Source organism: Gossypium arboreum, chromosome 9, assembly GCF_025698485.1.
Source record: "Gossypium arboreum isolate Shixiya-1 chromosome 9, ASM2569848v2, whole genome shotgun sequence".
Taxonomy (NCBI): Eukaryota; Viridiplantae; Streptophyta; class Magnoliopsida; order Malvales; family Malvaceae; genus Gossypium; species Gossypium arboreum.
In genome coordinates this window covers 72,474,391-72,490,877 of record NC_069078.1, presented here as the reverse complement: position 1 = coordinate 72,490,877, position 16,487 = coordinate 72,474,391, and the positions used below count along the sequence as shown (strand labels likewise).

General features: G+C 30.0%; 3 protein-coding genes across 4 annotated transcripts; 1 reads left to right on the top strand and 2 right to left on the bottom strand.

Moving 5' to 3' along the window:
- Positions 1-3,814: 3,814 nt before the first annotated feature.
- LOC108454945 (ABC transporter G family member 23) lies at positions 3,815-6,281 on the bottom strand. The gene has a single exon (XM_017753584.2). The coding sequence runs from the start codon at positions 6,216-6,218 to the stop codon at positions 4,032-4,034; it is 2,187 nt and encodes a 728-aa protein (XP_017609073.2). The 5' UTR covers positions 6,219-6,281; the 3' UTR covers positions 3,815-4,031.
- A 4,782-nt stretch (positions 6,282-11,063) lies between these two features.
- LOC108455542 (AT-hook motif nuclear-localized protein 22-like) lies at positions 11,064-11,744 on the top strand. Its single transcript, XM_017754089.1, has one exon. The coding sequence runs from the start codon at positions 11,064-11,066 to the stop codon at positions 11,742-11,744; it is 681 nt and encodes a 226-aa protein (XP_017609578.1).
- Positions 11,745-12,318: 574 nt separating this feature from the next.
- Positions 12,319-16,233, bottom strand: LOC108454272 (E3 ubiquitin-protein ligase RHF2A). 2 transcript variants are annotated; one of them, XM_017752679.2, is made up of 4 exons: positions 15,774-16,233; positions 15,410-15,537; positions 13,159-13,263; positions 12,319-12,980 (listed from the first exon to the last, which is right to left on the bottom strand). In XM_017752679.2, exons 1-4 carry the CDS (start codon positions 15,843-15,845, stop codon positions 12,542-12,544), a joined length of 744 nt encoding a protein of 247 aa, XP_017608168.1. In that variant the 5' UTR covers positions 15,846-16,233; the 3' UTR covers positions 12,319-12,541. The 2 variants fall into 2 exon arrangements, with proteins under 2 accessions (XP_017608168.1, XP_017608169.1); XM_017752680.2 differs by having other exon boundaries at positions 15,410-15,534; positions 15,774-16,133.
- Between the last annotated feature and the right edge of the window lie 254 nt (positions 16,234-16,487).

Here is a 16,487-nt window from a genome sequence, read left to right as displayed (position 1 = left end):
AAACTTACCTAAAACCACAAACAATTATTCCGCAACCTTCTCTTTTCCCCGATTTACAATTGATCTACTTGTTTCACTATCAAAACATAATAAATTAATTTATTAACTAATTCAAATACCATATCAAGTTCAAATTCAAACCATTCTACCATTTAATTACATTTTTACTTATTTGCACTCAACATTTACCCTCGATACAATTAAATCCTCAATTATAGATCATATTATTTAATTAAAATCAAGAAAGTCCCATTCAACCAATTATTCCACAAGGTTCAAAACAACTCGTACTTTCAATTAATCCGCAATTTAATCCTTGAATTTACCATTTCCATAATTAACCAAATATACATATAATTTATTAAAAATCCCTAAATTCTTGAATTTTATAACTGAGCACCATGCTAATTTAATTTATAGTATTAAATTCCTTGAAAGCTAATACTAACAAAACTCATGGTACAAAATATTTTAATTACTCACTAAACTTAGTAATTCAACTCAAATTTCCAGCACAAAGAACAATCCACTAAAACAGTCCCTGAACTTCACAAAGTTAACAATTTAAACCCTAATTCTATCAAAACAACTTCAAATATTAAAATTTTTCAACAGTAGCAACTTCCACAAAAATCATAATTTCTCTAAATTTCCACATGGGTAATCTACTACATAATTTTAAGGTTCCAAAAATATAAAATTTAATTGAAAATAATAAAATCATCCCAACAAAATTAAGCTTCAAACATGGCACTTAAATGCCTAATGGTGCTAACCTTTCTTCTCCCCAAATTGGCATGCAAGAGATGAAGCTTTAATTTTTGTTTCATTTTCCTTTTTCTTTCCCCACTAGTCTATTGTTTCTTTTATTTTATTCCTATTTTCATTTCATTTTCATTTTTATTATAACTTAACATATATATATATATATATATATATAATTCCCTCATAATTATCCATAACCAAAACTCGTCAAATTAATGGACTATTTCTTTAAATAGTCCCTTATTTTAATCCCACTTTGAAATTTAATACTAATTACTAATTTATCATCCACTTAAGTTAATCATTGTACTTAATTAAACACTAATAATTAAAATTATCAAACTATCATTCAACTTGTTTCTAAAATAACTCCGTAAATATTTAATAAAAATATTTACGAGTCTAGTTTACGAAAACGAGATCCTGATACCTCAATTTTTGAAACCACCGACTTTAGGACCGATACTCTTGTACCTTATCTATCTTCCAAATAACCAAAATTATTAGACCAAACTTCAATATAATAAATAATTTTCACCGATCCTATCATCAGAAAACAATATTTCGAAACCATCATTTCCGACTACATTGACTTTTGGGTCGTTACACAACCACGAATGAAGTTATAAAATATGCAACATGCTAGTACAATCAAATCTCTTTTTATGTTATATTGAGGTGATATTAATACGAGAAATCTTTCTTTAGAACATCACATCCTTTCAACCACATTTTAAAGTTTTGAATGCATCTAATTAAAGCATTCACAAGTTGTCTCTAGTGCTTGCGTATAGATCCTTTCTCTAAAATAGTATCGTATCCCACAATATAGTGCAAGAAAAGTTTTTGTGTTTGCATAACTAGCATTTACCACATTATATTTGAGTTCACGATGCAAGCAATATGTAGCTTTGATTATAAAAACTCATATAAACTTAATTTGGAGAAAGACTTGTGCTAGATTATAACCCTTCTTATAATAAGTAAATTATATTTAAAAATAATGTAAAAATTTATAATATATAATCTATATAAAAAATTTATGAAGTATCCAATAAATTTCAGAACACTCCTTATAAATAATATTTTTTATCATAACTTTAAAATATTTTTAATAATTTTTTACTATAACTTTAGAAATTTTTAAGATTTAAATGATATTATTTTTTATCATAACTTTGTACAATACACATTAATTACTTTTATAATATTTTTTAGAATTTATAATAGGAAAATATTAATAAATAGGGTCAAGATGATGATAAGTGTCCTATAAGGTATAGTAAAATATTAAAATAATAAATATATAAAAGAAATGAGACATATGGTAATTTTTAAGTCTACTTGTGGAATCAAAAAGAGTATTACTAGTATACCAAATACTAACCCTTTATAATAGAGTTTTAGAAAATTTTTGTCGAAATCATCTTAAACACTCAAACATGTTTATAATATAATTTTTATAACTTGAGCTTGTATAAAAATAATTTTTTTTAAAGTTAAATCATTTATTAGTATACGGAAAGCTATTGGATAATTGGATGTGAGTATAAGTACAAGTGAAATTACTTCAATTCTCACATTTCCCTCTAAGGGTCTGTTTGGAAAACACAAATTAATTGAATGAAAGTATAATTATATCGTAATTTCCTATGTCATGTTTGGTAATACAAATTGTAATTACATAGTTATATAATTTATATTTTAAAAATATTAATTACTATAAAAATATTTGTATGATAAAAATAATTTCTAAATAACAAAAATTAAAATCAAATAATTATACGTATTATGTTAGTCTAAAAAGTAAATAATACAATTATTAATAAAAATAGCAAGAAAAATAAACATGCGATTTTATCTAATTGTTCTAGTGCATATTTCTTGAGTTATTCCATCTTTAATATTTAATACATGCTTCTTTTCATCATCTATTAGTCTTTGATTGCGTTTATCATCATTTGAATTTGAATCTGCATCATTAAGATTATCAAGGTCGTCTTCTTCTATATACTCTTCGAATTATATGGAAAATCTCAATTCCAAAGTTATAAAATATGTAACATGCTAGTATAATCCATCTTTTTTGTTTTATATTATACTAAGGTTATGTTGTTATTAATATGAGAAATATTTTTTTAGAACAATAAATGTCTTTTAAACCACATTTCGAAGCCTTAAATGTGTCAAATTAAAGAGTTTGCGAGTTGTTTTATGATGTTTATATCTGACAATGGTACCATACCCCACAATATGATGTAAGAAAATCATTTTTATTTGCATATTAGCATCGACTTTATAATATTTAAGTTCACAATTCAAATAACATGTAGCTTTAATTATAAAAACTTATACAAACTTAATTTGGAGAATATTTATGCTAAGTTATATTTCTTTTGTAATACCTAAATTAAGTCAAAATAATATAAAATTTATAATATTTAACCTTTATAAAAAATGTTTTATAAATTGTTCAAAACTTTCATAACAATTCTTATAAATAATATATTTTTGTCATTACTTTTAAATGTTATTTTTATAAATAAGTTATGATAAAAAAACTATAACATTCTTTATGAATAAATATATTATTTTTATAACGATAGCATGTACACATAAACAAGTTATGTTCATACTCGGCCATAAATTTTTATAAATAAATATATTATAAAACTTTTATAACATGTAAATTATTTTTATAATAAATTTTTTTCATAACTTTAAAAAAATTTAAGATTTAAATAATATATTTTATAACTTTATAAAATAAACAATTATTTTATAATATAATTTTTAATGATTTATAGTTTATAAATTTTTTTGTCATAATCATCCCAAACACTTATATATGTCATGCTTATAATATAAATTTATAACTTGTATAAACATAATTTTTTTTATAAAATTAGATTTCAGTATAATTACATGTGTAATTACTCCAATCCTCATTCTCTCCCAAAAATTGAAAAGTGTAATTGGGTGCTCCAATTACACCAAAATCTAATTACTAGACGACTTTTCAAATATTACCCAAGACTTGAAAAAAGTGTAATTGAAATGCTCAAATTACATCCAATTCAATGAAACTCACCTATTACAATAGTTAACAAAACATATCACAATAATATAATTACAAACAATAGAATAGTTGTGGAAAATAAAAAATATTCATCAGAAAAAAAAAAGAAATAAAATGTAATAATCTGATTCTACTACAGTTAGAGTAGATCACATAAGGTTTATCAACGAAAAATTAAATATAATTTCTATATTGTTGTTGTTGAAGCCTTTCGAGCAAGAATGATCCAACAAAGCACACGATAGAAGAGAAAAAAACCAAACATGATACCAACATTGATCCACCTTGTGTCCTTCTCAAGTCCTCTACTCTTTAGAACATCATTTCCCGATAAAATACACATGTTCCCCAGTCGCCATGAAAAGCACTCATTTCTCAAGCTCCAATACTCATTCGTAAGCAATGTGTCCAAGGGATACCTGTAAAGGGACACATAGTACATGAAGAGCCAGTACTTTGGGATGTTATCTTTGGGGATGAAATAGCCCGAGAAGAGAAAAAAGGATCCTAGAACGGTGCAGATGAGCGAATTCCCGGATATGAAGTCGGGCGAGATCGCACTTAGAAAGAGTACGAGGGAGCTCGCCATTAGGATTATGAGCCAAACCACGAATGTGAAAAACGCGAATGCTGAAATGGAAGGGTTGAGGCCTACGATCCAATAAACCGGGACGGCGAAAAGGATGGAAACAGCGAATAGGAAGGGCATGAAGACGATGGTGTTGGCGATGATGTAGGATGAAATTTTGTAAGCTCCCCTTGAGGCTTCTTTCATTAGAACTCGACGTTCTTGGAGGTATATTGGGAGTGCTTCGACCGTGGATGAAAGGAGGAAACTTAGACTAAATGCAAATAAGCCTAATCTTTCAGCCACTCCTTCTTCGTCTTTCCTTACTTTTACATAAACGCTTGCCAATCCTAATCCACCCACAATTGCTTGCATGGTTCTTGCTAAGAACAGCTGCTTAGTTCTGTAAATTATCTTCCAGAATCTGGAGCATAGAAACATGATTTCAAGCAAATTTGAAAAGAACCAAAAGTTTCCCATCCGTTTGTCGTCGTCGTCGTAGTCACGTTGTTGGATTCTATTGCATTCTTCGTCGGACCATACCTGTGGATACGATTCATACGAGTCCTTGTCTTTCACAACAGCCAATTTGGGGGTTGAAGCTTCCAGTGCAGGCATAATTTCCATTGCAAACTCGAGAGCATTCAATTGAGTTGGGATTTGAAATCCTAATCTCTGTATGTTTTCCTCAAGCAACTCGAGACTACCATTATGAACAACAGAACCACGAGAAAGAAGCAAGAATTTAGAAATGTATCTGAGAATTCTATAGCTTGGTTGATGGATAGAAAGCAAAACTGTTCTTCCCCTAGCTTTAGCCATTGAAGCAAGAAGTTCAATCACTTGAAGAGCTGAAGAACTATCGAGGCCTGAAGTAGGTTCATCCAGGAGTAAAATTGGAGGGTCGTGAATCATATCAACACCAATTGAAACCCTTTTTCTTTCTCCACCAGAAATCCCTCTATTCTCTTCATCACCAACGAAACTGTCTGCAACATGTAAAAGGCCAAGCTCTTGCATCAAGCTCTCAACCCTTTCTTCCTTCTCTTTTGAGCTCATTTCTTTGAGCCTGAACTTGGCACTGAATATCAGCGTTTCTCTTACAGTGAGTAGTGGAAGCAAATTATCCTCTTGTGCCACAAAGCCACAAATCTTCCTCAACTGATCTGGACTCCTCATCATCAAATGATCGTCAATGGAGATGCTACATGGATCAAAATCTTTATCATTTACCCTTCCTGATATTATCTTAAGAAGACTGGATTTGCCAGTGCCACTTGGACCCAGGATGGCAACGATTTCGGAGCTTCTAGCAACAAAGCTGACCGATTTAAGTACCTCAACAGGCTTAGGCTTTTGCGCCAAGTGAAAGAAGGAATCAGGGATCGATCCTTTCAAGCGAATTGTGTAGGAAAGGTTTCTCACTGTTAATTTGTGAGAAGTTCTAGAATGATGATGAGATGAAAGGGACGGTGGGGGTGAGTGGTAGGAAGAAGAGGAAGGGCTAGTGGATCCTTGAGGGGAACTGGAAGTTGAGAAGAGAATAACAGAGTCATCTTCGCCATTGATGGTGGGTTTGGGGTGGAAGCAAGCTGCCATTGTTAGAGCTAAAACTTGAGTGTGGACTGCATTTTGTTGAAGGTGGCTGAGGGGGTAAATCAATGTAGAAATGGAGGTTGGAACAACCAAGGTTTTTTGTTTAATGCTGATGGTGAAATATTTGGCAGAGGTTGGTGAACTGAGCAGCTGACCATTAACACACATGTACAGAAAATTTTTATTTCTTGTACAATTGACTAATTCCATTCCACAACTAAAGTTGTTCCACTTCCATAAATGGATTGCCAAACTTCAGCTAAGTTTTAACTAAACTGATGCTTGCAAGAATTTCAAAGGCAGGTTTGAATACTTATGCTGCCAGGAAAGATATCCCATTTTGGAATTTCTTTGGACCCTGAAAATTATCTCTCTAGTATTGAATTTATTTGATAAATTAATTAAAACAAATACCAAATATAATTAAGTTTTTATCAAACTGAATATCTATTTTTTTAAAATTTATTTATTTCTTAATTTAATCTTACTTATATAGTACTTTATATTATTTTTATATTATTTTTATAAAATTTAAATATAGTAATTTGAATATTTTATTTTAATAAATAATAAATTTTGGGTTTTTTTTCCTTAGCACCTCCTGATATTCACACCGAGGAAGAGTTTTTTTTCTTTGGATTATTACGAGATAACTCCTTTTAGTTTTATCGTATTTATAATTTAGTCCCTATTTTAATTTAATAAAATCATTTTGATTTGCAAGTGAAAAAATAGATAGTTTTAATTAGTAATATATATAATCTAATTTAATATTTAAATATTTTAGTAATATTATGTTATCTATTCTTCTACTCTAAAATGTTTTTAACAATGAGTTTTTTTCTAAAACATTAATATTAATTTTAATGTTATGAATATATTTTTAATTTAAATAAAATATTATTATTCTGTGCCAATGCTTGTGATCAATTACAACTAATACAAAAATTCAACTCTTATTTTTACTTATAATAATATTTATATTAATACATTACATATTTTTACTTATTATAATATTTATTTAATACACTATCTATTCTCTTGCATATGAATTTTACTAGATTTAAATTTTCATTTTTAACATACTTATATGCACCCTTTATTTGTAATGTTGACTTAATTTTTAGTTTTGAGCTAATAATCACATTCCAAATAAAATACAAATTTTAATTATATTTCTCTTCCACGATTGGCCTTAGCTCAATTGGTATAAATATTGTTGTCAATGCAAAGCATGGGTTTAAGTGCGTTGAAACACATTATCCTCTTATTTATTACTTGAGGAGGAGCTATAAATAATTTTAGGTATTGTATAAAAAGATTAGATGTTATTAGAACTTATAATGAGATTATTCTAAAAAATTATATTTCTCTTTAAAATATTATTTTAAAATAAATACTAATATCTACAAAATACTTATACATATTCTAAATAATTTATACACATAATAAATCAGTGAATCACACGTATAAGAAAACTATATAATATATAGTGATCTTACATCTTACAATATAAATTCAAAAATAAATTACTTTTTATATTAATGTTTTAACAATATTTTTAAATTTTATTTGTTGAGCCAAACATTGATAATGTTAAAGGAACACTGACCTCATCGACTATCTAATTTATTGACATTTTTAACATAAAATTAATTTAAAATAATGATAAAGAAAACGTTGATTTTCTTACTATTTTTAAATTTTAAATAAATAAATGTTGAAGATAAGTTTAAAATTTTAAATTTTAAACAAAAAAAAAACATGTAAAAGATAATTTTAAATCAAAATTGTTAAATTGAAATGTATTGAAGTATTGTATTAGTATTACTTAGTGATCAGGGTTCAATAACTTTCTTTCCTAATTAATTGTTAATGTCAGTTCTAATCTTATATTACTTTTTAATAGACGACATAAATTTTGGCCCGCTATGTTAAAGGATAGCAAATTCATAAATAAAATAATTAATGATAGGTTACGCACACTAAAAATTTGAAATGTAACGTACTGAATAACTCATATATTCAAATTTTAAATTTAAATAGTGCAACTTTATCTACATATACAACATATAATTCGGTAAAACCAAGATTGAATAATTTTTATTTAATTAAAATCTGGTTTAGGATTAATATTTCAGTATAAATACTGATTTAATTAAACTCATATGTAATTTTAGATTTCAAAGTATTTGTATTCTTTTTTAATATCTAATAAATTCTTTCTTTTACATTGCTCTAATTTGAGGTACAATTAGTTTTTTTTTTAAAGGTAAATTCATTGATTCATTTAATGAATGGAACTATATAATTCAAAGAAAAAAATAGCAAATACCTGTCGTAAATGGTGAAGGATAAACTCCATCAACATAACAAAAACTTTAACCTCAGCATCAATAGAACATTATGATATGTTGACAATTGACTTTGTCACAACTCAAGCCCTACATATCTGGAGTGATTGTAAGCACTTAATACGAAAGAAATTTAACCCAGGATGGTCCAAAGTGACGAGCAAAAATCGATAAAAGAATCGAGCATTCACCAAATTAGAGAGGACGACAACAAAACCATATCTAAAATCACTTGTAAAACTAAAACTACATGCATAAACAAGACTAAAAAATGTGCTACAAGAGCAGACAACAACTTATAAACCTAAAGACTTATTAAAAAACAGAAAAACAAACAAAAAAACATATAAATCTTAAGACAACACGGGTCTAAATCGACACGTGAAATAATTTATTGTTCTGAAATACTCTCAAAACAGAAATAGATTAAGAAGTTGACGAAGAGCTGCTCACTTTCCAAGAAAAATTACTGGTGACTGATGGAGTTTTAACGAACAATAGGCACCATCATCTGTCCATCACAGCTTTTGAAGATAACAAAGATACTCATAAAATATATCTACAAACTTTTACGTACCATTGGGTTTTTAGCTAGCAAAACAAGGCTGAACTTTTAGGTACCATTGGGTTTTTAATGAAGGTATCCACCGTTGATTGTAGTAATTAATCTCTTTGTCACAGGTGCTTTTCGAAGAAATAAATAACTAACCATGAAATGTGTTTTTTTTCCATGAAAGGGGATCGAACCCCCAGCCACATGATTAAAAAATGAGGTGAGCACCACCACACCACACCTCATGATTAAAAAATTATACTATTATTTAAGTCTATTATTGAATTACTGTTGCAAGTAAACTAAATAACAATTTAGATAGGAAAATTACGAAAATGTCTTTTCATGATTAAAATAAGTTATATTATTCAATGATATTTTAGTCTTTCTTTTTTTTTAAAAAAAAAAGCTAATAAAAAATTTGCATGCGGTTGGGTTTAAACTCGTATATTTACATTTATAAAACATTAATTTTTTCACGGAACCAAATAATATTTTAAAATGATATTTACATTTAAATTATATTATGCATTGTTTATTATCCCCATCAACTCGTATATTGAGTTAATGTTACAAGTCGACTAGACAACGACTCACGATTGATGACAGTATTATTTTAAATAATTATAGTACATTTAGTATTGTTAATCTAATATATTTATGTAGTTAAATTTTGTTTTACTTACAATTTAATCTTTTTTAATATCGTACATTTTCATATGCTATTATTAATTAATTTCAAATCGTGCTTTTTTATTATTTATTATATATTACTTTTAAACTAACATTTGAGTTCTAAATATCTAGTTTCCACATAAATACACCTATAATAAAATATCTATTTTTATTATATATTACCATTAAGCTGCTAATATGACTTTCAATAACATAAGAATATATTTTTTAAATATTTATATAAATTTTGAAATATCTTTATTTTACCTAAATAAAAAAATAATAACTCTCTTTTGTTAGATAGAAAGATTAAAACAATGAAAAGAAATTAAATATATATTTTTATAATATATCATATGCTTAGGAGCGGACTAATATGACAGGCCGCAAATTAAAGTCTGTGACAGATGTACATAAAGTATATCATGAAAGTCAACTAATTAAATTAGACTACTTTTAACTCATTTGAATTAACCCAGTTTGTAAAAAAAATAGAAAATTGGAGGAAAAAAAAGAAGGGTTAGATTTAGTTCAAGAAATTGGAGGCGCTTTGGTAACTTGCTCGCCAGTCCTAACTACTAGAAAGGAGGTATTGGTGAGGAGGATATCATAAAAACAGGCCAATCTAACGGCTGGTGATGGAGATCTGGGCTTGGGTAGTCCAAAAACTAGGAATTTTTTTAGATGTTTTTAGAGCTCTAAGCCAAGTGAAGAGTAGAGGGGAAAGAGATATACATTTTGGTAGCCTTCGATTGGAATTCTTGTGGCAAGTTTGACGACAGCGGTTAGAGTTGTAAAGGAAGGAGAACAGAAACAATATGAGAAAGATAAAAGAAAAGAGGGAGACACGTAAGAGTAGTGAGAAGTAAGAAGAAATAAGAAATTAGAAAAGGAATAAAAAATAAAGAAAAAACTAAAACAGGTTAAAAATAAAATAAAAACATGTGTAAATTAAATGGGGATGATATGTCAGGATTTAATAACACAATTTGTGTCACATCAAATTTTGTAAAATCATTAACGTAAGTAATCAAGATTCAATAATTAAAATGTAATTTAAAGTAAAAATAAGTAATTGTTTTTATAATTTACCCTTTGTTTTTTTCATTTAATACTTATATAACTATTATTTCAATAAAATAAAAATAAAAATAAAATACTAATTTAACTATTATTTCAATAAAAGATTCAAAATATAATACTAATTGAACTATTATTTCAAAAAAAATCAAAATAGAATACGAATTATACTACATGACACTGTTATTGTAGTTTAATCATATTTGTAATAATATTATCAAAACTCAAGTAATTTAACTATTATTCAACGTTCTTTTGATAGTGCATTATTCAAAATCCTAATCCAACTAAAATAATGAATCCTAATTATAATATTCCCCCAACCCCAACCTATATATATATATATATTTAATACACACTGAAAATTTAACATTAAGCACCCTTCTTTCCTCGATGGCGGATTATAAAGATTACATCCCTTCATCACAACCTCATATCTCCGATCATTCATCTGACCGCAACCCTCCTCTAAGCGTCCCAACATGCGGAGGAAGCTCAGAAGTACTGCAAGGAAATACTACAAGGAGGCCCAGAGGCAGGCCTCCAGGCTCTAAAAATAAACCCAAAACTCCCACTGTTATAACCAGAGACAACGATTCGGCTATAAAGCTAGTGGTTCTCCAAGTCTCCGCTGGTTCTAATGTTATTGAAAACATCATCAACTTTGCCCGTAAAAACCATGTCAATGTTATTATAATCAGCGCTACCGGCTCTGTTTCAGACGTCATTCTCCGATATCCTTCTCCTCAAGGGGCGCCATATCGTTTTGCAGGAAACTTTGGGATACTCTCCTTGTCTGGCTCATTCTTTGTTGATCATAATACTACACCAACGCCATGCTCTTCTTTTAGTATAATTCTTTCAGGGGGACAAGCCCAAATCTTAGGAGGGATAGTAGCCGGGGAAGTAATGGCAGCAACACCAGTAACAGTGGTGGTGGTTACTCTTGCAAACCCTTTATTTCATAAACTTCTGTATGAAGGAGATGACGAAGATCTTCACCAAACAATGCCTAATAACATTGATGGTGCCACCCAGTGTTACACTCCAGTTATTCCTTGGGCTTGTCCCTAGAAGATGAATGACTTACCTGAGAAACTTAGCTACTTCATAAATTTACATTATCTTTAAGCTAATTTTCACTGGTTTAAATGTTCCACCAAATTACGAACCCTATTTTTTTTATTGTGTCCATTGTTGACTTCATCCATCTTACAATATTTTGTTTATTATGAGGAAATTTAACGTTGACTAGTATTCAGTTCCTTCTACATGTATGCTCCTCGTTCTGGTCTGTTTTTTTTTTTATAGAAATATTATTAAACCATGAAACGAAACATGGATATAACAATAGGACCTTAGATTTTTAAATTAGATATCTTCTCAATATATATTTATTTATATCATATATGCAATGCGCTCAGGTAAAAAAAATCTATTAAGTCCATGAAATTTATTACACACAGAAATACTACACGATGCGTGTTTTTACCATAGAATGTTTAAATCATAAATTAATATATCATCAACACCTCAATTTTTTTTAAAAATATCTATTGAACTTCAGAAATCATAAATTATATTTATATTGTCATCTCCAACCTCCTTAGAGAATTTAAAAAATTAAAATTTCTGATTCGGGCTTGAATTCAGACCACCAAAAATAATGGATATCTGATATCAAAATATTCCAATTTTTATATCCACTGTTCATCCCTAGTTAAAGTTCTCACTACTGTTTTGTTCCACAGACAAGGAAAGAAAGGGAAATACTGTACAAAGCCAGGATATGATACAGCGAATCTGGGTTATCAAACCACCCTAATTCCTCTGCTACAATGTTCCATAAAAAAGACATTGCATCAAAGAAATCACTTCCGCCCCAGCCTCATCAAATGCTCTTGATGTTTTGCAGCAGCTGCCTTATCAGCAGCCTCACGCTTCAGTGCCCTCTTTGCCCGTCGCCCCATTATACTTTTCGACACTTCTTTCTTCTTGGGCTCACTTGAAGATGAAGCATCAGAGTTCTGGGAACTGCTGGATGATCGTTGAACAGGCCTGGCTTCTCGGCGCCCCGATCTTACATATCCATTGTCACCCCATCTCCGATTGCCGATGCGGAGACTAGGCGAACTTCTGTAGTAAACTTCATCTTCTTCCTCATCATCATCATCTTCACAAGGGTAAGGATAATAATGGTAATAATCTTCCAAATCATCGTACACCTCACATTCCTCCACATTCAAAGGTTTGAACCATGAGGCTCTAAGAAGCAGGCACACACTTTCCTCAAACATGTAGTCGTTGATCCTGATAAAGCCAAAGGCAAATGGCAACCAGAAATGAATCTCATTAGGCAGAAGTCAAGACAGACAATATGTCAATCACTTGCAACACGGGATAATGACACTAGGATTTCCTCCCTTGCAAATGCCTACATGATAAAGTATATATATTCAATAATTGAGAATGGAGGATTCAATATTACCTGCCATCAAGTGAACGATGAACGTTGAGGGACTCAAATGGATGTTTACACTGAGGGCATTTAGGTGATTTACCGCATGTGGCCCACCGAAGGATGCATGTCACACTGCAAGAACAAAGAAACAGAACACCCATAAAAAATAGAACCTCCTTGCCCATCCAAATGCACTGAAATATAGAATTTGTAACAGATGTCAAATGTAAAGCAAATAAAACTACATAACCAAAAGAAAAACAAATTCCCAAGTCAGTCCTGCACAGACAGAATAAACAAGCGAAGCAGTGAGTCTCTAAATCCATGATAAATAACCTGAGTTCCAAAACATTAATCTTCAGAGTAATTGAGAAGCATAGCTCCACAATAAAGCAAACCCTAACAACTATCATTTATTTGACAATTCTAACAGAAAGTTGATCTGAATATTAATAAAAAAGTAACTGTTTTCTATTTCTTTTCTAAATAGTCACAATTAGAAGGAAAGAAAAATCCAATCTCATCCACAGAGTTGAATGAGAAATAGTATGATTACCAAGTTAGAATACTAGCAGAGTTTCTAGATCTTGCAACTTATCGGTTAATTTAATAAAATAGTTTTTGAGAGTAATTTAATAAAATAATTGAACATGACAAACTCGTCTGTTAATTTTAGCGCTTGAAGTGTTTAAGTCAAATCTAGAATTAAGACCGCTACAATGACAGTGCAGTGTGACGGATTAAGCTAACTGACCTAACAGCCCATCCTGTGTTTTAATCATGCTTCTCAACACATAATGAATGTTCCAGCAGCTTATTCTAGAGTCTTAATTCCAAAATAGACCACTAGTTCAACATAACAACCAACTTTTACCAGTTCACAGAAACCTAGACAGCAAAGCATACATTTTGGCTTTGTTTGGTACGGACAGAAAGCAGTGAGAACGGAAACTTAGTTAATCTAATGGTTAAGCTATAAAGTAGGAAAGATAAATAAAATCTCCATCCTTCATATAAAGGAAAGCCTTAGAGATGTAATAAGCAGAACCTCAAAACATGCAATGAGGCACCTAGTTGTCTAGCACAAACATGCAAATGATGATAGACTACAAGTAACGTACCATTTCTATTAAATTTTGGCAATTTAAACCAAAACTTCAAAAGGCAGTATGACAGCAATGAAATTTTCAATTAACTCCCACTTTGAGGCACAAAGTATAGCATGCAAGCCATCATAAAATATTAATAAGAAAGTTGTAAGAAAGGATAAGAAAAAGAACAGTTGCTAAAAAACAGGAAATCACAAACATACACTCTTGCAAACCTCTACTACAAAGTTAAAACCCTTTAAAACGTAGTAACATCTACAGACTATATAAATAGTACATAATAAAACAAATCTTGAAAGATAATGCCATGCATCACGAGAGAGTGGATTGAAGTGTGGTACAGATATATTCAAGCATTCAATGTCCAGGATTTCTAACATGCATCAAACTACAGATTTAAATGTTAGAAGGGTGCTGTTGAAGGCTCAAAAATTGGAATTAACATATCTTTCGTCCAACATTTTTGGCATATAAACGAGTGTCTGACAAAAGAAGAGGATGTTGGCTTATCGCACTATATGCCATCAAATTAATATAACAGTTTCCAGAAGCACAGAACAAGAAAACCACACCCATTTCCAGTTGGTGAGATCAACATGAGCATTGGAAAGCATGCCCTACTTCCAAATCTTCACCTAAGTCCAGGGGCGAGGGACTTAGCCCCTTGATTAAATGTAAAAAAACTGTAGTTGGCCCCTCAAAAATTTAGTAATTCAATTTAAGCCCTTCTAGGACAAATTTTTAGCTTTGGCCGCCCTAATTTTATAATTTTATCTTGGCCCCCTAAGACAAAATTCAAGACTTCGCCCCTGCCCAAGTCTTCTCTTTCTCACAAAATGACAACACCATAGAACCCAACTCCTGTGAACCTAAAGTCACTTAAAATCAGTGCACCACTTAGAATAATACCGTACCGAACAGTCACCAAAACTATAGGGAACTAAGATTCAGGACTACAAACTACAACAAAAATGAACTTAAAACTGAATCCTAAAAGTTAACATCACTAAAAAAAAAAGTTAAAAGAGAGACAAGTAGAATGAGAACAAACAAAAGAAATTAAAATTTTAAAGCATGGCAAAAAGGGAACGGAACAGAACGTAAGACATAACCAAGGCAAACCATAAAGCAATAATTATAAATTTTGGCTAAGAGAAGGTTAGACAAACCAGTAAGCATGCTCGCAACCTTTTATGAGGGCAGTTTCCTGTAGAACTATCTTATCTAAACAGATAGCGCATATTCCACTATGACTTTCGCAACCCTCGCCAACAGCCCCTTTATTCTTCATCTCCTTCTAAACAAAATTTCAAATATTCCTTCAATAAAATATTTCAAATAATTGACAAAAAGAACACTAAAAAATTTCTGTTACCCAGTGCATAACCATTAATAAACGAAATCTCCATTTTTTTTCCGTTTCTTTCTTTCAGTTCTCTCAACAACCAAACCACACCAGAAAAAATTAAATATCCCAGCACAAAAATGAAATAGATCTGATTCTAAAAACTGAAAGAAAAAAAAAACAAGTACCTGCTCTTGAAGGGAGAGATTGGGGAAAGCGGTAGCAAGTTGTTCACCGACGATGTTGGTTGCTGAAGTCATGGTTCTGAACGAAATCTAAAATTTTGTTTCTGATTTACAGTCCTAACCTAATTTAACAAACAATTTCCTTTAATTTAATTAAGGAAAAAGAAAACAGTGGAGATGCCTAAGAATTATTCTGATGATTCCAGAGAAAAAGAGGAAGATGGATTAATAGCTAAGAGAGGGGTCGAAACCGAGAATTGATGTCAAAAAGATGTGGTATTTATAAATTTTATAAATAACCATTTTTTTTTATTTTTTCCATCTTTTGGGAGCATAGGTAGCTGACACTAGTCCTTCGCTTGGAAGGTGGCAGGTATCTGTTAAGAACACGTATGTTTTTCATTTCACCGCTTCCTCAAAAGTCGGAAAATGATAAAAATAAAAATAAATCAGGTTAAAGTGAAATTTTGCTTGAATTCTCGAAATAAAATAGCAAATATCAATATTCAAGCAAAATTTCATTCAGGTTTGTAATTATATTTTAAAAACTAGCCCAAATTCTCCCACGTCTTTGGGCTTGTACGGATAATGTGATTGTAAAAAATTTACTCAATATTATTTATTTGATGATTTGAAAACATAATTTAATAAGAAATTTTTTTCAAATATTTTATTTTAATAATTAACATTAATTTAATTTTTAAGTGTTAATAATTA